This window comes from Onychostoma macrolepis, chromosome 19, assembly GCF_012432095.1.
Source record: "Onychostoma macrolepis isolate SWU-2019 chromosome 19, ASM1243209v1, whole genome shotgun sequence".
Classification (NCBI taxonomy): Eukaryota; Metazoa; Chordata; class Actinopteri; order Cypriniformes; family Cyprinidae; genus Onychostoma; species Onychostoma macrolepis.
In genome coordinates this window covers 10,920,546-10,946,019 of record NC_081173.1, presented here as the reverse complement: position 1 = coordinate 10,946,019, position 25,474 = coordinate 10,920,546, and the positions used below count along the sequence as shown (strand labels likewise).

General features: G+C 37.9%; 2 protein-coding genes across 10 annotated transcripts in view; one reads left to right on the top strand and one right to left on the bottom strand.

Annotated features, from left to right (window-relative positions):
- The window catches only part of stmn2b (stathmin 2b), a 14,646-nt gene extending 6,098 nt beyond the window's left edge, over nucleotides 1–8,548 (bottom strand). Inside the window, exons 1-2 of one of the 3 annotated variants that reach the window (XM_058753305.1) lie at nucleotides 8,411–8,548; nucleotides 1,723–1,837 (exon numbers count right to left, since the gene is read on the bottom strand). In XM_058753305.1, coding sequence (XP_058609288.1) covers nucleotides 1,723–1,741 — 19 coding nt within the window. In that variant the 5' untranslated portion in view covers nucleotides 1,742–1,837; nucleotides 8,411–8,548. Of the gene's footprint in view, nucleotides 1–1,722; nucleotides 2,009–8,410 lie in introns of those variants that run through there. The other 2 variants (XM_058753306.1, XM_058753304.1) reach the window with 2 other exon arrangements.
- On the top strand, nucleotides 8,452–25,474 carry si:dkeyp-120h9.1 (Y+L amino acid transporter 2-like). 7 transcript variants are annotated; one of them, XM_058753299.1, is made up of 12 exons: nucleotides 8,452–8,582; nucleotides 9,421–9,482; nucleotides 10,499–10,552; nucleotides 10,615–11,078; nucleotides 13,335–13,460; nucleotides 14,098–14,242; nucleotides 14,543–14,666; nucleotides 15,814–15,917; nucleotides 16,012–16,108; nucleotides 16,228–16,377; nucleotides 22,278–22,461; nucleotides 23,589–25,474. In XM_058753299.1, the coding sequence occupies exons 4-12, from the start codon at nucleotides 10,643–10,645 to the stop codon at nucleotides 23,684–23,686; spliced, it is 1,464 nt and encodes a 487-aa protein (XP_058609282.1). In that variant the 5' UTR covers nucleotides 8,452–8,582; nucleotides 9,421–9,482; nucleotides 10,499–10,552; nucleotides 10,615–10,642; the 3' UTR covers nucleotides 23,687–25,474. The 7 variants fall into 7 exon arrangements, with proteins under 7 accessions (XP_058609282.1, XP_058609283.1, XP_058609286.1 ...); XM_058753302.1 differs by having other exon boundaries at nucleotides 8,582–8,664; XM_058753300.1 differs by lacking the exon at nucleotides 10,499–10,552.

Here is a 25,474-nt window from a genome sequence, read left to right as displayed (position 1 = left end):
AAACTGGGGTTATGTTTTGGAGATCTGTAAAGTATATATGACAAAGCACCTGTAAACTCTTTTTTGATATATGATGTGTATTTCTAACATCGATATTGTGGCCAATTATCCAATCATTAAATGTCTAATTAAATAAGCAATGCTTTTAGATGAGTCATAATAAGAGAGTTTATTATGAATAAATTAAGACCTAATTTTCTTATTTTGATCTGGTTGACTTTAGAGGTATAAATGGTGCTGACAAACACACCAAGGTCTTCCTGCCAGCTCTTTTAAGCCCTATAAATATTCCAAGTGTATTGATTATATTGACTGACATGTTCTTTCTCATTAGCAGGAGGATTCCCACAAGAATTTATCGGTGCATTTCTTGTGTGTTCTGTGAAGTGAAACGAAATGAAATATCCTAGAGACACAGCTCCGTGTAATTGCTTTGAATGGCAGGATCAAGTGCACGCAAGTGGTTTTCCACAAAATAAATGTCTCTTCAAGTTGTCATTTAACATTCTAAGTGAGATGACAGCTAGAACAGAGACATTCAGCTTCAGTCCACCAGTGCCCTGCCCTGCAGGCGTCTCACAAAGATGCAATGAAGCCAACGCACGCCTTGTCTATGGTATGCCCCAGTTTGGCCGCCTACAACATAATCCAGAATCACAACAGCACTGAGACATGCTTACCGGCGAGACGACTTGAGCCCTGACACACTTCCATTTAAAACATCAATCATCTGATACTGCAGTCTGCCTCTCATACGACGCTAGAAATGGTGTGAACGAAAGGATGCACATGCAAATCCACAATTACAACTTAAAAACTTGTGTTTAATCAGCAAGGAGGTTTTTTTGAATTATGAATTAGGTTATATATAAACATGTGACATGTGTGCTGGTAGACTGTATATGTCATTGAAGGTGTGAGAATAGATTCTTATAAACCCATTATAAATTAGATAAAATAAAAATGCAGCCATTCTTTAATAAACCCACTGGCTAATGAGTCATACTCTCAAATTAGCAAAAAACCACTGACAATAAACCAATTACCAACCTATCATTTGTGATAATTGGCAATAATTAAGGAATATAGTCTTTATAACAAATATACCCACATTGATCAAAACAATAAGCTATTTCAAACACCCTAATTCATTACCATGCTGTATTTCCCTATTTTAGCTTTGTTTGGCAGTAAATATACCAGCCACACCTAGCTCGTTTTATGAAAATGATAAAAACATCATGTATAGAAGATGTCAAAAGGTTTAAACTGTTCCGAGGCGGGTATTGCCAGGCTTTACTGAAGGCTGAAACACAGAGCTGGATCTTGGGTGGGGTCCTTCTGCATTATGCTGGAGATGCATGAGCCGCCAGGTGCACTGACACCATAAGAAAATCATTTTAAGGCTTTTTAAAGCACGTCTCGGTGTATTTTAAGAGATATGCACTATAATGACACCATTTAATGCTTTTTCTCATTTATAAAGCCCCTATTTTTTAAGCAAAAGTGAGTAGGCAGTCGGGGTGCACCCAAAACGCACAGCCATATTAGAAAATATAACAGCATGCGTGGAAGGAGAAAGCAGATTTATATATCTAGCCTATCTAAAACAATTTTTCATCTGATATGGCTCAGATTTTCCTGCATCAGGGTCTAATTGTGCATCTCTCAGCATCAAAGAGACACGGACCCGCGAACAAAATGAAGGAAGGTTTGTCTTACCGATCGCAGTTTTGGCCATGGCTGGAGTTGTTGCGGTGACTGGTGCGTCTCAGGTCTGTTCGGTGGCGAGGAACCGGTTCGCTCTGATAAGGCACTGAGTCAGCAGAACGGCGCTCTGAGGGAAAGAGTGCGTGTGTTCAATCAGATTGGCTGCTGTTGTCCCTTCACGCGCACTTCCAAGTGAAAGGCTGTCGCGCGCCCGGTTTAATGTACAGGAGGTTGTCAACGGTGAGGAGCGCACAAGGTGACTAATTGCGTCTCCCCCCTTTTTCAGCAGTGGTGCAGCCCGTTCATGCACAGCTCCCATTGATTTATATTCATTTTATATGGTAAACTGCATCAGAAGACGGTGGTTACTGGAAGCGCTGGTGTATCATTGGATACAGTAACCTACATGAAGCACGAATAATCTTTTATGGATTATTTTATCTGAATAGCTATCTGTGTCTGTCATCTCTGTATCAACTGCATAAAGCGCCATCTTCCTTAACGGTATTCACAATGATTATATAAATGATTCCTATATATAATATGCTGCGGACTTGCACAGTATTTTATAATTAATTTTACATAAATTTGGGTAGATATGGTGACAGAAGCACCTTCACAGCAGCACTGTGCCCCTCCCAGCACTATCAAGGGTCCTTTGTGAGTAAATGGCTGTTTTATGCTTGATGCCTTCATGTGCGTCACATGTATCTCAATATATGTCTATATTATTTTTATTTTTAAATAAAAATTATTACAATTACTATATTGCAAAACATATTTAATGATTTGATTAATAAAATATAATATAAAATAAAAATAAATAAATTTTTAGCACCAGACAGGATCTATGAAATGAACAGCACCAATGTTGCTGATGATAACATACAAATGTGTCAGCGTAATTCTTGGTTTAATACAGCTAAAAGTGCATAAAGAAATACAAAATTGTAAAATACGACTTTATCCATAATAAATATGCCCATGTAGTCCCATTCAGCCATGATTTATCATTACATGTACATGCACATCCAGCACCTATTAGAAATGCTCATTGCAGGCTATGCAAGCATCAATTATGAAAGAAGCGAAGACTGCACAATAAATAATAAAAGTTCTGGTGTCTGAACAAAGTGGGTTAGAAATTGCTCAGCAGTACATGAAGGATAGCATGAGTTGCATTACTAGACATATGATACGTCTTATTTTACATTGTAGATTGAATAATCCAAAGGCCTTGTTGGCATTTCAGAAACAAGCAATCCTGCAATCTCCTGATTTAAATAATAACACAATATAATCTTCATGTTTTAATTTTCATATCTTTTCACGCTCCAAAATGGAAGCCTAAATCTTGTACTGATAGCCTACTATCAGACATGTCAGCTCAGGGTCACGCCTAAAGATTCACGATCAAAGGACAGCACTACATTATCATTCCCAACCACTTGGTGGCATTGGATCCTTGATTAAGGAAGCATCAGAGCTGGTTATAGCCAAGTGCATAGCTTCATTTACAACATTTCATCAGGAAAAAAATGTTCTAAGATAAGACAAAATGGTACATATAGCCTATGTTCAGAGGACAAATTGGGTTATCAGTGCAGCACTAATCTTACAGTTGCCACTGGCTATGCTGAATTACCTAAACATTTAAAAGGACAAAGCCAATGAACCAGATATCTGGAGTCATTTATTAATCAAAAGGGTTTCCTTAATGAATTTAAAATGAGTTTTGGTTATGCTTGAATGACACTTCTGTATAAAGACTGCATAGTTTTCAGATATGGTCATTGGGAATTTAATTTAAAGAGCAGTGAGGATTACTGTAAATGTGAGAAATAGTTTCACTAAAGTTCATGGTTACTCTTTAACTAAGATATCTGAGCCAAACTGGGGTTCTGTTATGTTTCCAGCATAGCAATGATCAAGAATGCATTGTACTCACAACACAAACAATCAGGGAAAGCAAGAGCTTTTAATAAATAAATCCTACAAAAATCTCTTTTAAAACCAGTTGCTTAGTTCATGAAAAATTTCACTCTGTAACATTTGATAGCACCGTATTTTCTGCTTAGCTAGGCTATTTAGAACAGAAATTATTTGCCTTATTGAACAGCTGAGTGAGCAGAAGCACAAACTCACATCATTAATAAACTGACTGTGAATTTCAAGAAGTTAAATCCTTGAGCAATTTCTATAAATACAGTAAGACTTTGTTGCCCAATTAAAAAAAAAAAAAAAGCTTTAATGCACAAATTACACATTTTGTGGTGTGATGACTAAGTTTAATAAACTATTAAAATAAACATACCATGAAACGTTACGAATTTAAATACACCAAATGTTGATTTTGGTCTGTCCTGTCTGCAAAAACGTGAGATTCTTGACTGTACCTAGACTATCAATAATATATTTAAAAAAATCTATTTCATTACTTGACATTATGGTAATTGAATTGACATAAGTAGATATGTCAAATAATATTAAAGGTTATGGTTTCCTTTTCCATCTGGTTTCGACTATTTTGCTGTCCTAAACTGGTATTGTTCAACTTGGATATAGTACTCATCGTCACTTTCACTGTCATTCACTGTCACTTTCACACCAGGTGAAATTCCACATTTCACATAATGATTTTGTGATGGGAACCCAAACCTCAGGGCAAAATCATTGAACAAATGGTCCGCTACAGTTTTTGAAGATTTTGAAGTCGTAGCATATACCTGCAAGTGGCTGATAATAACAAGAATGTACTCGTAACCACCCTTCGATGGATACTAACTCAAATGGATGGGTCGTCTTAATGGTCTTGAAGGGTGCCCTTATTTCTCTGCATGTTTTTTTCTGTTTTATGCATGAATATCCTTCTGCATGTAGGGCCAGAAAAAAACTATCTCTGATGAGGCTGGTTGTGCCTTGGTGGCACGTCTCATCACATAGCTCTCTCAAGACAATACTGTACTCTTAACTGGGCAGGCAACACTAGCTGCACTCATTGTGATGTTTCACGCTAAATTATACCATACTTGTCCAACACCAGCTGGTCCCACTCACGCATTAGACCTCTAACTATAGGATTGGCTGACCGCCAGTGCTTTGAAAAGAGGCTCTACTTTCTGACTGTAAGAATATGACTTCCTGGATCTCCTCTTTTGATAATGATTTGTGTTAATCATCAATTTCCATGCATGCCTGTGCACCCTGACAGACTAAGGTAAGGGGTGAATCTGGGTTGTGCTGGACCTCCACAACTTGTATTGTGGCTCCCACACACTCTGACGAAAGCTCTTCTGTACATTCTCACATTGCTGTCTCTATTAGCTGGCATTCTGGATAGTGAATCAGCATCTACATTCTCTTGGCCTGGGCGATAGCTAATGATGAAATGGAAGTCTGCAAGTTCAGCATCCCATCTGCATCCAATGGCATTTAACATGGCAGAGGACAACACATAAGAGAGGGGTTTGTTATCACTGTACATGGTGAAGGTAGGTGTATAATATATAGTCTCGAAACTTTTCTATTATAGCCCATTTGAGGGTGCAGGTGGTGGTTTTTCTCTGCAGCTATCAAGATTATTGAGCCATAAGCTATTACTCTTAACTTGCCATTCTGATTCTGATACAAATCGGATGCATCTGTGTGAAGTATGAATGGCTGAGATAACTTTGAGAAGATCAAAAAGGGGACTGGCAATCCTTGAAAAACCTCACTGAACCTCACTGATCATGGCCATTGTTGCAAAATGTGATGCTGCCACGGGTAATACAGACTTTATTGACTGTATTGTCCCAAGCTCAGTTTTCCCTGCAAGCCTGATATCATGATCTGTGATGTTCTGCACACTGATCTTGACCACTGGGCGACTTGCCTTCTTTAGAGTTAGTAGAGTTTCCAAGCGTTCAAGGCCACCTGGACTGTGCATTTACATGTGGTTCGAACAAGAAAACACATGTCCTGCTTCACATACTGCCTTTAACTTGATATGGTATCTGCATAATTGTGCGTTTTGGTATGTTCACAGGGTCTTTCATCGTTGTTACCAAGTAACTCGGATTCTTAGCAGTCACAACGTTAATGAAAGTCTATATTTTATTTCTCTGCCTCATCACTTGTTCAATCACATGTAGCCAATGATTGGCTTGGATAACCTTTGATCATATAAGACAAGGACAGGAATGACTAAATCTTTTACTGTAAACAGGAGAAGCCAATTTGAAAGTTATCTCTACCCATCCAACATAAGGCACACTGGTCCCATTGGCTGCCACTAGATGCAGGCCATCTGGAGCTTCTGTTGACTGAAACTGAATGTCCTTCAGTTTCATCTCGGGTATGTACTTGTTTCTCCATCCTTCATCTACAATCCATACTTGGGAACCTGTGTCCCATAACACCTTGTAAGTAGCAGGTTTCCATTGTTTGCCAACAAGAGAAGTTGCAAGTGAGTATTTGTTAACTTGACAACTAAAATGTCATCAAGTGAAAAAAAAAAGTGCAGTGTTTTGGACTAGAGCTTGGTCATTTTTTAAGCTAGACACATCTTCTTTTGAAACAAACCAAATTCTCTGTCTAAGATCAAGAACATAACTAAGAAAGCTTTGTGGCGTTTCTTTAGCATGCTGGGCTTCTGTAGTGAGCTGTTTGTATTCTGTTGCATTTTTCTCTTGATAGTGAGAGAGAAGGATTCTTAATGTTGGTCAGTTGCATGAGGTCAGTTTTGACCTCGAGATAACTACGCAACCGAAGCCCAGGCATGATCGTTCGGATGACTGAATCAATAACATCTTGCTTGAGGTCTATCTGACATGCAAGACTTGAGAATGACAATCAGTCCCTCTGACCTGGCTCACCAATGAGGCCTGAAATTTTGAAGTCTTTGTGCCATTTGTCTCTGTGATGGGGATGGCGCATCAACCAGTGTGTGATCAATTGCTTCTTGTTGTGTTGTTGGACTCTGTGAGACAGTACGGCTTAAGAACATGGCAGACTTTCCAGTGTCCTCTGAAGAACATTTTAAGAACTGGCAGAGTTCTATGAGCTTTCCTTTTGTTTGTGTACATAGTTCACCTATTTTTTCTTGAAGACTCTGAAATGTATACATCTCTATCTGCAGTGGCAGTGACAGTATGATGAAAGTGGACAATCAGTTTTGCAGTACCACTTCACTCTTGTCTTATAGGTAAGTATGTTACAAGGTGGAGAGCTGCTGGTCAAGATGATGAACCACCCTATAAACACTTCAGCAATGCCTCCAAAATTTTTAGTACTCTCTTAGCAGTAAATGAGAGACAGAGAGAGACAAGAGTTGGTTCCTTTAAAGGTCCCCTTCGTTGTCTCTCAATAAACATTGTATTTCAGAGTCATTAAGACACTTTGAATAACAGCAGTCGTAAATCCGTTGAAATAAGGAAAGGAAAGGACTTGATGTGTGGCCAAGTTTGGTGACCCATACTCAGAATTAGTGCTCTGCATTTAACCCATCCAAGTGCACACACACAGCAGTGAGACACACACACACACCATGAACACACACCCAGAGCAGTGGGCAACCATTTATGCTGCAGTGCCCGGGCAGCAGTTGGGGGTTTGGGTGCTTGCTCAAGGGTCTCCCCTCAGTCGTGGTATTGGGGATGGAGAGACATTCACTCCCACCACCTACAATCCCTGCTGGATCTGAGACTCGAACCCGTGACCTTTGGGTTACAAGTCCTACTCTCTATCCATTAGGCCATACATAATAATAAATTAATAATTAATAAATTAAATAAATATTATAAATAAATAAAGATAGAAAGCCTGGCCGTATGTACAAAAATGGTCTAATTTTTCTACACAACTGCATGAACTCATCAGTTTCTTAGGTAAACAACTCAGGTAAGTATTCCAGGTAAGTAATACACCAATTAATTCTCTGACACGAATGGACATCTCTAGGGCATACAATTCTTAAAATTACCAATAAGTCAAGTCAAGTCATCTTTTATTTATATAGCGCTTTTAACAATACAGATTGTGTCAAAGCACTTAACAGTGTCAAATTGGAGAATAGAGTGTCAGTAATGTATAATGATAAGATTAAACACTCAATTTTCTCAATTTTCAGTTAAAGGCATTTCATTATTGAATTCAGAGATGTCATTGTCTAGCTCAGTTTAGTTTAAATAGTATCTGTGCAACCAAATCGACGATAATCGCTAGAAATTAAGTGTCCCCAACTGAGCAAGCCAGAGGCGACAGCGGCAAGGAACCAAAACTCCCTCTGTGACAGAACGGAGAAAAAAAACCTTGGGAGAAACCAGGCTCAGTCGGGGGGGCCAGTTCTCCTCTGACCAGACGAAACCCGCAGTTCGATTCCAACCGCAGCCATGTCAGTATAAATAACAAAAAATAATCAATGGAAACAAATAAAAACATTAAAGAATATATAAAGCATATATACACACACACACACACACACACACACACACACACACACCATACTTTATGAGTAATATAAATTTATCATAACTCTAAACCAATACTGGGCCCTAAACTGGCCATTCCCTAACACTACATTAGCAAGTTATTCCAAAAGATTATGTTGAAAGATTATAAATTCTCTTAAGTACTTACTGAAATAACACACAACCAACCAAAAACAAACAAACAAACAAACAAATAAACAAACAAAACACGTAAAATGATGTAAAATAACCTGTGCTTCAACAAACAGCAACACCCCAGGCTTTTAGGAGTCCACAGCGGTGGGGCTGGTGGAGATGAAGGTGGAGGAGCTAACAGGGGATGTCATCATGAGTCTCCTCCTCTCGCGCAGCTCCACGTCCGCTCATCCACGCACATGGTCCACTTCTCTTCACTAAGAACAGGTGAGATCTGATGAGTAGATCACTTAAACTTGATATTTTACACTCCAATCTCAAGCGCATCAGTTGTGGTAGTGTTAGCAGGGTGAGTGCTGTAGCAGAAGCGTGTGTTTTATCGCTAGTGCCACATTAGCTTACAGCAATGGATGTGGATGTGGATGTGAATGGAGTCTAAGTTAGATGTTTTCTTATCTTTTTATCCTATTGAGGAGAACTTATTCTCAGCTTTGAAGTCATGTAATATGGAAATTATGAAATTTGACGGGAAATTGGTAGATTGGTAATCATATGTATTAAGAGCTAACTATACCTGAACAACAACGTGTTGTTAACTTCCTTTAACTTGTAGCTCGCGCTGGAACGATGTTGAATGATGATAGTTGATAAAGAGACATGTTTCGGCGTCCATACAGAGATTAATTACTTATAAAACAATAGTCAACTAATATTGTTCTGTAGTATCGGATTCTGTCTGTTCATATAAAGTGCAGGATGCCTTGTGTTGGCGCGAATCGATCATTTAAATCCGGGTAACGTTACGTTACGTGTTTGACAGCACGGCGAAGCTCGCAGAAGCTTAAAATACAAGTATTTTACTATATTAATAAAAACAACATCAACATCAACAATTAAAAGGTGTTTGAGCATAGTTTAATTATCACCGAGGAAATGTTTTATGCTCCGTGATTACACTTATACAACCAGCAATAGGTTTGTAGATCTTCCTGGTGTTTATAAGTAACGTACCGGTATGCATTATCTATGTTCACATGCCTATCACTTTCTGTGTATTGTGTGTATATGATTCAGCTTCACAGCTAATACTCCTGTGTACTTTCAGAAGGGGTCAGACTTGCACATTTTGTTCCTGCCGTTCTCACTGGAGATGGAGCATAATAAATGGTAATTTAGTTACATAAATTAAGACACGAGGCTGTTACAAATGTACAACTTGTCAAGGTCTACTGTACATCTTATTTATTTATTTGTTTATTTTTATATTTGTAAAAAAAAATAATAATAATAAATTCTGATTAATATCATGCCATGCACACATAACCTGTTTTACGGTTAAAATGTAAGACCAGTGCAGTCCAGTGTTATGAAAAACAATGCAAGGTCTAGATGTGGGTTTTTAAAAGTTGAACAGCTTTTAACATGGGCACTGCATTTTTAATGTAAGACTCTGCAAAAAGAAGAGAACACAGCAGTCAGGCATATGCCAAGTGCATGTTTACATAAAAGAAAACAATGAAAAGGTGTTCTTTGTGAACATAAACGGGCCCTTATGCATGTAAACTCAGTCATTGTTTAAAATATGTAAACTAACGTGAAAAGAATTAAGGAATGCTGTTTCTCTTTTTTTATTAAACATTGGCATGTTCATTTTCAGCTGTCAAAGAATATACCATACAGTGGCCCCAAAAAGATTTTAAGTGCCTAAGTCATGCTTAAAAATTACAAGCAATTATAAGTTTTCAGTTCTCTTTACAGTGTATGACATTGTCATGCTGTTCAATTGAGCATGTACCTACATAGTGTTCAGTGAAAATCTTTATCGCCAGTAGATTTATCTCTAAAAGCAGTTAGTTCTGCAGGCTGTAGTTGATGGCCGCACCCAGCTAAGCGTTGCCTGGATCTCTTCCCACATTGTACTGGTTTCCTCCTGATGTCACTGCACTTGCTCTGTGGCATCCTGAGCAGCAGGTGTGGGCAAAACGACTGAGGATCAATTAAAGAACTTGTTCTTCAAGAGAGCTTGTTAGCATTGTCGTTGGAGAGATTAAGCTACTATTTATTTTAAGTGTTGAACGAGTCTAAATTGTTTTGTGTTGTCAACAACATGCCACAGATGCTGGCACAATTGTATTAAACCTACAACATTCCATTGTTTGTGTTTTAACTCTATCACCTTCTAGATTTGATACAGAAAGAAAACAACGATGAGACTCGGCTGAAACTCCAGGCTTGAGGTGAACAGACTCTTGTTTGGTTGATGGTCCGACGTCACATTCCTGATTCTTGATTTTTGTAGTACCCCTGCCTCTTGAGTTGAGTTCATCATGGGGGACGCCGACTCCACCAGCTCCATGCGTCTAAAGCAGGAGATCTCACTACTGCACGGCGTCTGTCTCATCGTGGGGAACATGATTGGCTCGGGCATCTTTGTTTCCCCCATTGGTGTTCTTGAGAAAACAGGATCTTATGGTCTGTCTCTGGTGATTTGGGTTATTGGAGGAATCTTCTCTATTTTTGGGGCCCTGTGCTACGCCGAGCTGGGCACCACCATTCGCAAGTCAGGAGCTAGTTATGCCTACATCCTGGAGACCTTTGGGGGCTTCCTTGCATTCATCCGTCTGTGGACCTCACTGATGATCGTGGAGCCGGCCTGCCAGGCGGTCATTGCTCTTACTTTTGCTAATTACCTAGTGAAACCGTTCTTCCCCACCTGCCCGGCACCAAATGATGCAGTACGTCTCATTGCGGCTCTCATTATAGGTAAGTGCTCTTGCACTCATGCATGCATGCTTTGACACACATGTAGCAGCACTTGAAACTAGTGTAAATAGTGGCACAATAAAGGCATGCTTTCCCGGAGATTCACTGCTGTTTACTGTTCACACAGAGTATGTATGAGATTACTCTGAAAAGAGCGCTTCATGTTAACATGTCAAAAATAAATCATACCAATTTATACTGCTACCTGTGGATCGTAACAGATCATGGTATTGATCTGCATACCTTTATTTACATAGTTCTTTTAGTTTGTATGGTTGCCTTACAGTCCACATACGAAATAGAAAATACATGTATTGTAATATAGTAACTTCATGTACATAACATTTGTGAATCAGTGTTGTTACTGTTAAAACAGAAACTATTAAAAGTTTTTTTCATTCATAAAAATAAAATATATGAATTAGATGATAAACTATAACTATGATAAATTAGATGATTAACTAACTGAAATGCAATAATAAGTAAACTAAACTGGAAATAAAAAATATAATGAAAGCTAAGTAAAATAAATAAGTAAATAAAAACCATAAAACAAAATTGTTGAAACTTAAACAAAATTTAAAATGATAACTGAGAAAATAAAAATAAAAGCTAATTCTAAATATTATTAGTATATAAATAATACTTAAACTCTTCTAGCATTCAGAACAGTGTTTTGTTTCAGCCCATTTCTGCAGAAAACCCAGGTGCTTATGGTGAATTTTTCTCTACAATGTTATGCCATTCATTTCCTTTTTTTATTTGTTCATTTTTGGGAGGAAATGTTTTCTTTTTTCTCCTTTTGATTTTCTTCATACTAAAACATCCATGCAAGTTGCAATGAAAAAAAGTTAAATCTGAGAACCTTCTTTTTCCTTTATCAGAAAGTACAAATTTACTTAATTAAATTTTTGGATGAACTACCTCTGTGGACTCAGTTAGATTGTGTAGTTGTAATATTAACTTGTTAAAATGACACAGTCCAGCAGGTGAGTCTGCACTGCATTCTGAACAAACTGTCAACATTTTAATTTGCCTAAAGTACATACTCATACTTTTTTGAATAAACTTGTACTTTGTCCTTGTAGTTTGTCAATATGAAGTGAATACTGTCTCTACAAATTTTGAAGCAAGTGTTTTCTGTTAGTTCAGCTGTTAATTCCACTACGGCTGCCAAGCTGTTCTCTCCATTCCTGTCAGTGTTGGTTGGCATTATTTAGGCATTTTACATTTACATTTACGCATTTAGCAGACGCTTTTATCCAAAGCGACTTACAGTGCATTCAGGCTATACATTTGATTTTTTGATTTTTGATTTTTTTTTTATCGGTATGTGTGTTCCCTGGGAATTGAACCCACAACCTTTTGCGCTGCTAACGCAATGCTCTAGCATGGAATGATTTTATTTGTTAACCAAATACTTTCCATTTGGACTGGAGTCCGTAACCCTGCCAAGAAGTCCTCCACGAGACTTTTTTATGAAGTCACTGGTGACTGTTTCCACAGAGATCATGCACAGTTTGTTTGAGTTCAAGGGAATTCTTGGGTATTTGTCACCTGTGACATGTTTTGCTACTTACTGCAGCAAAGTCCACACAAGTACTTAACGAACAGGCCTGAACCACAAAGCTTATGCAGGCTTATATGTAATTCTACTGGGTTTAATTTCCATTTTGTGACAAATAGCACTTTATTTGGACCTGGTCTGTACAGTTTCATCACAATGAGGTAGGCATTTGAACTGAGATTAACTCGGGTACAGAAATACCTCAATTAATCTCCTGGATATCACAGTGCCAGGACGTCCAGTCACGATGGTATCTGCAGTTCTGAGAGACTGTTTATTGAGGAGTGAATTATTGTCGGGCTTGGTTTGTTGGTGAAATTAGATGCCAGAAGTGTCCACCGCAGTATCAGATGAATGGAGGAACTTGAATTACCAGTCAGTAAAACAGCAGAAGCAGGAGTTGAGGGTTTACTTTGTTCTGAAAAAAACAAACACGCAGCCTAATTTTATAGCCCTGGACAACCTGTCAGTGAACCTAAATACTTGAAGAGGAACTCACGACACGTTGGACATTTACATTCATTTACAAGGAAGTAGTAGTTATAATGGAACACAATTGCAAAATGCAGCTATGGAACTATTACACAAATGATCAAAAGGGACATTAAGAAATACCAGTTGCAAACAGCAGTTGAAGTATATATGGTGTATATATATTTTATATGGGCATGTCTCTTTTTCCTTTGCAGGTCTTCTCACCTTTGTGAACTGCATGAAGGTGAAATGGGGGGCCATTCTTCAGGTCATCTCTACTGTGGCTAAAGTCCTGGCTCTCATAGTCATTATCATTGCTGGAATGATTGTGCTGGCCCAAGGTTTGAACATACTGACATGCGTGTTGTTTACTGTATATTCCTTATACCATATTACGGTTTAAAAGTTTGGGGTCAGTATTTTATTATTATTATTTTTTTAAGAATTAAATATTTTTACTGTGCAAAGACATTTAATTGATCAACGTGATTGTTAATTGTATCCATTTATAATGTTACAAATTCTATTTCAGATAAATGCTGTTGTTTTCTATTAATCAAAGAATCCTGAAAAACAAAATACAGCATGCTTTCCAGGCAAAACCATTAAGCAGCTCAAAAAACATTGATAATCATGAGAAATGTGCATAATCATGAGCAGCAAATTAGCATATTAGAATGATTTCTGAAGGATCATGTGACACTGAATACTGGATTAATGATGCTGAAAATTCAGCTGTGCATCACAGGAATAAATTACATTTTTTAAATATTAAAGTAGAAAACCGTTATTTTAAATTGTAATAATATTTACATACAATAATACTGTTTTTACTTTATTTTTAATCAAATAAATGCAGCCTTGGTGAGAATGAGATATTAAAAAAATAAATAAATAAATATACCCTATACAGTAGTGCTACAAAGTGGTTACTGTTTGTTTTTGATATTTGACTGTATTTAAATTGCTGTGCCACAGGAAAAACAGATAACTTTAGGGATTCGTTTGAGAACTCTAAACTGGATCCAGGAAACATGGCTCTGGCTCTGTATGCCGCTCTGTACTCGTACTCCGGCTGGGATACCCTGAACTTCATCACAGAGGAGATTAAAAACCCAGAAAGGTACTAATACTCATAACATTTTACTTAATATAAATACATGTTCTACTCATTAGGAGTATTTCTCATGTCCCGGCTTAATACGCAGAGATAACTTTAAGTAAGTCATATGTAGGTTGATTGCCCTGAAAAGTTTGTACTATGGTGCTTTCAAAACATTGCTCAGTTCGTTTAAAAACAGTCATCATCTTCCATTGTGGTGCAGAAATTGCACGCTTCATCTTGAATTAATGTCAAGCAGTTTTGTTGCAAATCAATCAGGAAGATTAAGTATGTAAGAAAATCTGTCTTTCTCTTCTACAGGAACCTGCCATTGTCTATAGCAATCTCCATGCCTATTGTCACAGTAATCTACATCCTGACTAATATCGCCTATTATGCAGTGCTGGACATGAATACACTGCTACAGAGTGAAGCTGTGGCTGTGGTGAGTAAAACCTTTCTTGGAGCCGAATTTTGATTTTAAAAAAAGCTACGTTGTCTTTTATCATCTCATCTGAATATCTCAAGCTACTGTAGCAAAGCTCATTTTTAACCCACATGATCTTGAATGTCACATGGAAGTTAATGGAGAGCGTCTGTTTAGTTTATTTGCTCCAGATTTGATCATGTTTTCATCTCCTGTTACACTGATCTAGTTAAGCAGAGCAGCTTGAGGCAATGTCCTCTCTCTAGAGATGCTCGATGACATTAGTCCACAACCACAGACGCTCTGCTGCCTGTAATTATGCTAGTATTCTGCTCTGTAGAAGTTTTAATGGCCAACAAACCGTTTACTGTGTTTGAAGCACTGTTTTGTTTCTGCTGTGTCCTGTTTCATTTTTGTATGCAGAGACATCTGTACATTCTTCCAAGACATTGCTCTGTTTGTTTGAGCATCTGACCTAACAACACTAGCTTAACCAGCTGCACAATTAATTAAAAATAAATAAATAAATAAAACAAAATAAAATTGCGACATTACTTAGTGAGGTCTAGTCGCAAAGGCTGCAGTTTAATTAAATAAATAGGCCTATATGCTTAGCATCTATTACAGTGAAGTCCAGAACTGTGTTCATTTATACACGAGCTCTGAGTTTTTTTGTTCAGTGTCTCGGAACGGTTCGGTTTGCAATAACTGCTGCTCCACACATGAACTCTACATCTGCTGTGAGTCTGGTTCACTTCTGCGTTTGGGAACACAGCTTACACTGATAATTTTCCTAAACAATATGAAGTGCTTATAAACCCGCTGTTGACAACAGAAGAGAAGCTTTAAGGGCTCCATGCAATTTTCCACCAAAGTAAAAGCTTGTTGGTTTAAAAAAAATGTAAGAGAGTTGTTAATATTACCGGTAGTATTGTAATTTTACAGTTGTAGTGTTAAAATATAAACAAAACAAAATAGATATGTTTTTCATACTGTACATTGTGTTATGTTGTGGTCTCTAAATTCACTTGTAGCATTTGAATTGGCTCATTTTAGTGTTTAATTTTGTAATTATTTACACAAACTAGTATAGAGTATCACCCATTTATTGGTTATTGGTCATAATGGAAAAAAAAAAACGTTTTTGCTTTTATGTCTAACACAGACATTTGCTGACTATGTGCTTGGATATGCTAGCTGGCTCATCCCGCTGTCTGTGGCCATCTCCTGTTATGGAGGCTTAAACTCCTCTATCATTGCTGCCTCCAGGTAAAGATCTTGTTTTGAGTCTTCTGTCGTTTGATGAGGCGATGCATGATGGCAGGAATTCAGTTTCTGAGCCAAATGCTTTTTTTCCTTTTAGGCTATTCTTTGTGGGTTCACGTGAGGGCCATTTACCCAATGTCCTCTGTATGATCCACGTCAAACGCTACACACCAATTCCAGCCCTGCTGTTTAATGTGAGTAAGCAGGCTGAGACATGCTTGTACTATGTAGAAAACCTAGAATATCTATGTTGTATATACTAAAAACTGGACGCTTCAATCTTTATGATCTGCTTTTTTCCCTCCTCCCATAGGGTGTTATGTCACTCATATTTCTCTGCGTGAAAGACGTGTTCCAACTAATTAATTACTTCAGTTTTAATTACTGGTTGTTCATCGGCCTTTCTATAGGCAGTCAGATCTACCTGCGCTTTAAAGCACCTGACCTGCCCCGTCCTGTTAAGGTAAGTCAGTAGCTCTGTTACAAAACCTAACCTCCCAAAACCTGAACTACTGGGCTAATACCAACTACCTGTGTAATTCTAACCATTAGAATTGACTTGATTCTGAATTGTCTCCATGTACATACTCCTAGTACTAGCACACCTCGTATAAAGGAGATTTTCAACTCACAATTAATTTTCTCAGTGGTAGACTTGATATTTAAAGGGATAGTTCACCCAAAAATTTAAATTCTGTCATTAATTACTCACCCTCATGATCTTCATTCACCTTTGGAACACAATTGAAGATGTTTTGGATGAAATCCGAGAACTTTCTGACCCTCCATAGACAGCAACGCAACTACCATGTTCAAGACCCAGAAAGGTAGTAAGGACATTGTTAAAATAGTCCATGTGACACCAGTGGTCCTTACTACCTTTCTGGGCCTTGAACGTGTCAGTTGCGTTGCTGTCTATGCAGTGTCAGAAAGCTCTCAGATGTCATCAAAAATATCTTCATTTGTGTTCCGAAGATGTAAGGTCTTACACTGTGTCCTAACTACACGTGATGCCACGACACACAATAAAAGGTATCTCTTCCATTTTAATCAGAGGTGTTGTCCTGACCAGCCGTGACAGCGACACGTGAAATTCCTGTTTTAGAAATGGTTTCTGTGACGTCGCGGCTGGAACAAAAAAATACAAACTATGACAATAATCTCTGGTACTGATTATGTGCTTTATTCAGTGTTAAAAATTGTCTAATGTGAGTTTGAATATCATATTGTGTGACATCTGTAGCCATACTGAAAGCATAAACAGATAGTTTACTTCAGATCTTGAAAATAAATTAAAGCAAACATGTATGTTAGAACTGTGAACTCATTGCAAACCAAAAAGCATATTCCATAAGAAAGATGGTATCAGTCACTCGGTATGTACATTTAATAATGTTAAAGTTTTAATATTTATGAATTACAGAATCTCACGTAAATGAGTACACCCCTCACATTTTTGTAAATATTTTATTATATTTTTTCATGTGACAACACTGAAGAAATGACACTTTGCTACAATGTAAAGTAGTGAATGTACAGCTTGTATAACAGTGTAAATTTGCTGTCCCCTCAAAATAATTCAACACACAGCCATTAATGTCTAAACCGCTGGCCACAAAAGTGAGTACACCCCTAAGTGAAAATGTCCAAATTGGGCCCAATTAGCCATTTTCTCTCCCCGGTGTCATGTGACTTGTTAGTGTTACAAGGTCTCAGGTGTGAATGGGGAGCAGGTGTGTTAAATTTGGTGTTATCGCTCTCACTCTCTCATACTGGTCATTGGAAGTTCTACATGGCACCTCATGGCAAAGAACTCTCTGAGTTGTCACATGAAAAGATATAATAAAATATTTACAAAAATGTGAGGGGTGTACTCGCTTATGTGAGATACTGTGTAGATTATAAACTTATCCATTTCGTTGCGACTGTAATGCAATGTAATGTAATGCTTCCAGAGAAAGCCCGCCCACACACGCGTTTGATTGGCTGTGATATTTGATTGATTCAGTGGTGTTGCATTGCCGTGTCACACCGTGGAATCTGGTCGCATCGCGTGTAGTTAGGACACGGTGTTACGGTTCGGAATGGCATGACGTGAGTAATTAATGACAGAATTTTCATTTTTGGCTGAACTAACCGTTTAAAGGGGTCATGTGATGCTATTTTTAAATATCATTATTATGTGTATTTGGTGTAACAGAATAGGTTGACATGCTTTAATGTTCAAAAAACACATTATTTTAGTTTACATTATTGATGTTCCTCTATGCCCTGCCTCTCTAATTTTCTACAAAGCTCCTACTTCCGTCTGCTCTGATTGGCTAGCTGACCCAGTGCATTGTGATTGGCCGAACACCACAAGCGTGCATCAGAAATGTAACGGCCCTTACCATAATCGCGAGCTTCAGCTTTCAAAGTAAATATAAAGACAGTTAATAATGTCATTAGTTTTACCATCAGTTCAAGCCCGAGAGGGGAACAGAGTCACGTGACAGACACAGTGATGATGCTTGTATATATTTACAGTACACAAGCCGCGATTAAGACCGCTAACGTGCTATGATTTCTGACGGGCTGTTCACTCCGCTGTGATGTGAACCTGTTCCCCACACACACACACAACACGTTACTCTACACTGCGCAAAACTCTGCATTTGAACAGTCAATAGCAAATGCTTAAACTAATAACAAAACATACTTAGTCGCTGATTCAGAAGCACCAGATTGTCATAGTAAAGTCGGAATTGACCCTTTTTTTTTTTTTTTTTTTTTTTTAGGAATAGCCTTTGTGCACAGCCAGCCTTGTACTCTCCTAGGTTCACAAAACTGTTGTCCATAAAATGCGTTGCTCAAATTAGAACATTTGGGTTGTGCTGTTCTGTTGAAAACAAATCTTAACCAATGATTCCTAATTGCATCTACTTTCGGAAGGCTTTCGCATAGAAACACACAGCGTCTCCCTGACATGGCTGCATCAACACTACTGCGGTTATTGAAAACCACGCCTTCTTCCTTTGCGTGCACATTTGGGTGGCTTTATGCAAATGTTTGAATTAGGCGTTTTAGCCCAGTCTGGATCAGCCTTCGCTTTTAGATAGAATAAATCCTTTTGTGGGAGACTTTGAGCATTGTAACTGCAGATCCTATACATGCACAAACAGCTACATAAAACGCTAAAGAAAAGGAAAGCAAGAAATCGCATTATATGACCCCTTTAAGAATTACTTGTAAACTTGAATACCTGAGCTACGGTTGTTAATCAGTTGTACACAGTGGTGTAGTCTACGTGATACGCAGTTATCGCCGTATACCCACTAGGAAAGGATTTCCGTATACCCACTTAAAAAAAGCTTGAATATACGTAACAACAACGTTCTGTAACATAACTTTCACGTTCATTCATAAATTCACCCCATCTGTGTTGTGAAGCACCAACTTTTGAAAATCACGCCGTGTTTCTGTTGATGACCAGTGCTATTGCGCAACTCTTGCGCAGCATTGAATGTGAATCACTAAAGGAGATATGAAACGAAAGCAAACTCAAACTACGCTTTTTCAGTGTTTTCGTAAGTCTGCATCTGAAGCTGCTGCTGCTTCAGCTGCAACAGATGACACGAATCGCTTGAATATTTTAATTGGCAAGGCTTAAAAAACGTGCAAATTATAAAGTTTTGTGAGGACGCACCAGTGGCCCTTTCCGAGCAGTAACGGATCAGTCAACTGTCCCGAGCGTCTTTCACACAGGCCTCTGATAGTCATTACCTGACCTGGTCATGATCAAATATGTTAGCCTGGCAGCTTAAAGGAAAAGTATGCAATTATTTGTAAATTTAAATAACTGAAAACGAAAGTAAATAAGGGAGTTGAAAGATTTCTTATCCTGTGGCTTCCTCTAGTGGACTGCAGTTGTCCTCTAGAGAGGGCATTTTTGCTCAGCCAATGGAAGTCTATGGGAAATCTTAGATTTTTGATAATTATTTATACGAAAACTTTAAGTCTGTTAGTAAAGATATAGAATGAAACTACAGATCTTGATGAGTTTGGTGCCTGTAGCATTAAATCCCTAGGAGGATATACAGTACAGTTGAAAATTACAGTCTCAGAAGAACAAGACGACGCATAAATAGTATAACAGTATGTTGACTTTCTCAAGCCAGCATAACTAGCTAACAACTTTAGTAACATTACTGTGGTGGATCAGTGAATGTGGGAGAAGGGGAGAGATAACACAGATACTGTGTATGTGTGTGTCTGTGTACAGCAGTTAAAATGAATACAATGTTTATATCTCCTTGATGCAGATGATGAATCAAGGAGTGCCTGTTTTTAAATTTCCTAGCCTCGTGACAAGAAAATCGAGCCAGAATGACTCTTTAGTGCCTGTTTCAGTAGTCTCTCAAACTAGTACTACTATATGTGTGTGTGTGTGTGTGTGTATATATGTGTGTGTATACAGTGGGGCAACCATATTGTAGTCAGCCACCAATTGTGCAAGTTCTCCCACTTAAAAAGATGAGAGAGGCCTGTAATTTTCATCATAGGTATACCTCAACTATGAGAGACAAAATGAGAGAAAAAAATCCAGAAAATCACATTGTAGGATTTTTAAAGAATTAATTGGTAAATTCCTCGGTAAAATAAGTATTTGGTCACCTACAAACAAGCAAGATTTCTGGCTCTCACAGACCTGTAACTTCTTCTTTAAGAGGCTCCTCTGTCCTCCACTCGTTACCTGTATTAATGGCATCTGTTTGAACTCGTTATCAGTATAAAAGACACCTGTCCACAACCTCAAACAGTCCAACTTCAAACTCCACCATTGCCAAGACCAAAGAGCTGTCAAAGGACACCAGAAACAAAATTGTAGACCTGCACCAGGCTGGGAAGACTGAATCTGCAATAGGTAAGCAGCTTGGTGTGAAGAAATCAACTGTGGGAGCAATTATTAGAAAATGGAAGACATACAAGACCACTGATAATCTCCCTCGATCTGGGGCACCACGCAAGATCTCACCCGTGGGGTCAAAATGATCACAAGAACTGTGAGCAAAATCCCAGAACCACACGGGGACCTAGTGAATGACCTGCAGAGAGCTGGGACCAAAGTAACAAAGGCCTCAAATCCTGCAGTGCCAGACGTGTCCCCTGCTTAAGCCAGTACATGTCCGGGCCCTCTGAAGTTTGCTAGAGAGCATTTGGATGATCCAGAAGAGGATTGGGAGAATCAGATGAAACCAAAATAGAACTTTTTGGTAAAAACTCAACTTGTCGTGTTTGGAGGAGAAAGAATACTGAGTTGCATCCAAAGAACACCATACCTACTGTGAAGCATGGGGGTGGAAACATCATGCTTTGGGGCTGTTTTTCTACAAAGGGACCAGGACGACTGATCCGTGTAAACGAAAGAATGAATGGGGCCATGTATCGTGAGATTTTGAGTGAAAATGACAATGATCCCAAACACACCGCCCGGGCAACGAAGGAGTGGCTTCGTAAGAAGCATTTCAAGGTCCTGGAGTGGCCTAGCCAGTCTCCAGATCTCAACCCCATCGAAAATCTTTGGAGGGAGTTGAAAGTCTGTGTTGCCCAGCGACAGCCCCAAAACATTACTGCTCTAGAGGAGATCTGCATGGAGGAATGGGCCAAAATACCAGCAACAGTGTGTGAAAACCTTGTGGCCTGTTGAAGACTTACAGAAAACGTTTGACCTCTGTCATTGCCAACAAAGGGTATATAACAAAGTATTGAGATGAAATTTTGTTATTGACCAAATACTTATTTTCCACCATAATTTGCAAATAAATTCTTTAAAAATCCTACAATGTGATTTTCTGGATCTTGTTTTTTTTTTCTCATTTCGTCTCTCATAGTTGAGGTATACCTATGATGAAAATTACAGGCCCCTCTCATCTTTTTAAGTGGGAGAACTTGCACAATTGGTGGCTGACTAAAAATGTTTTTTCCCCACTGTATATAATATAATATAATATATCTGTTATTGTTTTGATTTGTCATTCACAATGCTCTGAAAGCTGGTTGGTTTGTACTGGATCCAAAATACTGGAACCAAAGCTGCTGGCAAAAGGGCTTTCGCTCTCTCTTCCTTCCTCTCTATCTCTATATCTGTCTCTCTATGAAGGATATGTGTGATACCTAGTAAAGATAAAGTATCTTAGAAAGAAGGAAAATGTTTCTTATCTTATAGAACAGCCTTCACATCAGGAGCGCATTTATGGTGCCTTAAAATACTCAGATAATAACCAATGTCATATTTAATACTTGCAACAAAGTTGACATTTTTATTTTGTTATTGCCCTGGTTTATGATGTGCTTAATTGACTCTGTGTGTTTGTTTCTGTGTAGTTGAGTCTGTTCTTCCCTATAGTGTACTGCCTGTGCAGTGTGTTTCTGGTGGTTGTACCGCTCTACAGTGACACTATAAACTCTCTGGTGGGAATCATCGTTGCTCTCTCCGGGGCTCCTGTGTATTACATATGTGTGCACCTCCCGCCCAGCTCCAGACCCGCCTTTCTGGGACACATGCTCGGTGAGTGAGCACACAAACACGCAAGAGCATCTCGTTTCTCTTGGCTCACTTCTAATAGTTCAGCTGGGTACATGCAGTACCTCCACGCCTCTGGTTTCTGCAGTAGGAAGTGTTTTTACTTTGAAACATTCTTCTGTGTGCGACACCCAGGTTCTGTTTGCCTTCTAGGTGTTTTGTTAAATATATAAATGATTGTGGTGATGTGTAATGAATTTGAGCCCAAGATGAATTCGCTGTTATGAAACAGGAGTATTGTGAGCATACAATGATCCATATGTACTGCTGTGCAAATTGCTTTACTATGAACAATGACCCCTGTTCTTATACTGAGATAGGCTTCCATGAATCTGGAGTACGTTACAGAGGGGAAAAAAAGAGATTTCAGTCATTTTCGATTGATTTTTGGTCATACTTTACATTATAGCATTTATGCTGCAGTTGTGTTGAGTAATAAAACTCAGCTAATGTGCTTAATACAGACTATTAGGGAAAGAATGTCGCAGAAACTCGGGTGTGGGTTCTTTGGTCTGAGCCCTGTAAACAACCACCTAGCAATGACCTGGAACACCCTGGCAACCATATAACAATTTCTCTGCAATCACTTATTATCATCATTGTCAGTGTTGGGAAAAGTTACTTTTAAAAGTAATCCATTACAATATTGTGTACCTCCATAAAAAAAGTAACTAATTTCATTACTTGGTTACTTTTTATGGAAAGTAATGCATTACTTTTGCTTTACTTTTTGTCACCTGAGCAGGGCTTACTTATTCATTTTTAAAAACAATTTTTTAAATTTTTATTTAAAATGAATGTTATTTTAAATTTATTAATTTTTTTTATATATTTTTACTAAATTAAATTGACAGCTCTATTCATTATGTATAAAACAGACATGTAATATAAAGTAGCACTATGCTTTTAGAAATGTTAATTGTTTGAATTAGAATCATCATCATAAAAAAAACAACTTCAGCCTCAAGTTTTTAGAGCAGGCTAGTTAATCAATACCATTTTGATCTTTAACATATGGACCAGTTAAGATGTTTTCAAGTAAGCCAAATATTTAAGATTATGAATGATTTTCACATACAGTACTGTTCTTTAATTTTTTTTTCTTTTTTCAGACACAATTTCATTGCAAACACAGAAGCTGTGTTATTGCTGCGTGGCAGAACCCAGTTTGGATCTGGACAATCCGCCCGAGGATCACAAAAAAGAATAAACATCGGCTCTAAAGGAAGCTGAACCAAAGAAGCCGGATTACCCAGACTTCTTTGAGAATAAGCCAACACTCAAGCCTGAACCGCACGTCTGCACCTTCCAGTCTTGAGCGTGCATGGAATGGAGCAATGGATAGAGACGGAGATTAGGATTGAAATATTCAACCGAGTAAACAGCTGAACACACAAGTACACACACCCTGTGCCTCTGATCCCTCAGACCTGTGACTGTTTTGAACATCAAGTTCAGTCCAGTGGACACAACACAGTGGACCATTCAGTTAAAGACTGTTGTGAATGTGACGGTAATATGTTGTTTTATTGAAATCAGGTTTACATCCTTGTTTTATTCATAAATGTTTATTTTATTGTCCTTCTGTGAGCTTCTGCTGTTCATCACAGCAGTCTTGTATGGGGCTCTCTAGTAGAGATGATCAACTTTTGTTAGGCCTTTTAACTGAAACGTGGTGTTAAAGATGCATTTTTGCTGGATAACGAATTTTATTTACAGAGATGAAGGATTGTTTCATAGGTACTCCAGACTTGAAAGCCATGTCTTTTTTTTATTTTTCTAGTTATAACTCCAATTGGGAAACTGACTTTGTTTCTGAAGTTATTCTGTGAGCCTTATTTCAGCTTTATATAAAGATTTCTTTCTTTTATCTAGTGTGTCCATATAGTCCAAAGCACAGCATGTGTTTTGTCGTGAGGTCCAGACCAGAAAAATAATAATCTGTTTTTTATAGATTTTGCTTTTGTTTTTAGTGACCAACATTTGAATAATGTCTTTCCTTTTTTTTTTTTTTTTTTTTTTGTCTCTTTATTCATTTTTATTCTTTTTATCTGTGCATCCTCCCCCACAAAAAAACAAAACAAAAAACAATTGCAGTTGCATAAATGTTTTTTGGGAGCACTGTCAGTATGTGCAGAAATATGTTTTCCGTACAAGTAATGATATAAAACAGCAGAATTTGAGTTTACGAGAGGGGAGATGGTGTCTTAACGTGTTTGCCAGTTTTGGTCAATCACAACTTCAGATTTTTCCAAATAACTTTATTTTGTATGATTGTTGACAGGCACAGACATCACTTTAAAAACTTTTAAAATATTTTTCAGGATTTCTAACGAGTCCATCAATTCCTCATCTGATGGACTCGTTAGAATAATAGACCAAAGAATTGGTTAAATGAATACCAGCAATTAAGAAGCCTAAAGATGTTTATGGCAGTAGAGCTTTAATATGTCTTAAAAAAAAAAAAATCTTGCCATTGCTCTTGTATTCTGTACTGCAGCACTTGATTGCATGCACAGTTCATCTCTGTCCAATACAGTGACCAAAGTCATATCCAAAATGTAAGTCCATCTAAAATATATTCCGCCCTGAAATTATTAATTACATGTAATTCTGACCCAACTCTGTTTTGCAGATGGTTGTGTGTTAGTCACCAAAACAAAATATTTAAATGTTAATCATCTTCACTTTTGTTCTGTGATTAAATATTCCATCCATTTTCCCTCGTGTCATAAGGACTGTATGGTTATTATACGTGCCTTAAAGCAGTAGTGATTTTATATGGCCAAATGATCAGTATATTGTGCAGAACATCCAAATATTCTATAGTCTTTTGAGAATTATAAATCTATGCTCTTTTTACATTCCATTATGTTTTATTTTCATGTAAGACTGTGTAACGGATTGTTGGTTTCTTTTATTTATTCCATAGATGATAAATTGTAGACACTATGACAATAAACATAAGGCAAAAAGAAACCTTTGGTTATTTTACTTG

Coding starts and splice junctions, on each gene's coding strand:
- si:dkeyp-120h9.1 (XM_058753300.1), top strand. CDS start 10,643: ATGGGGGACGCCGACTCCACCAGCTCCATGCGTCTAAAGCAGGAGATC. Junction 14,667..15,813: donor AGAGTGAAGCTGTGGCTGTG/GTGAGTAAAACC, acceptor TGTCTAACACAG/ACATTTGCTGACTATGTGCT. Junction 15,918..16,011: donor TCTATCATTGCTGCCTCCAG/GTAAAGATCTTG, acceptor TTTTCCTTTTAG/GCTATTCTTTGTGGGTTCAC.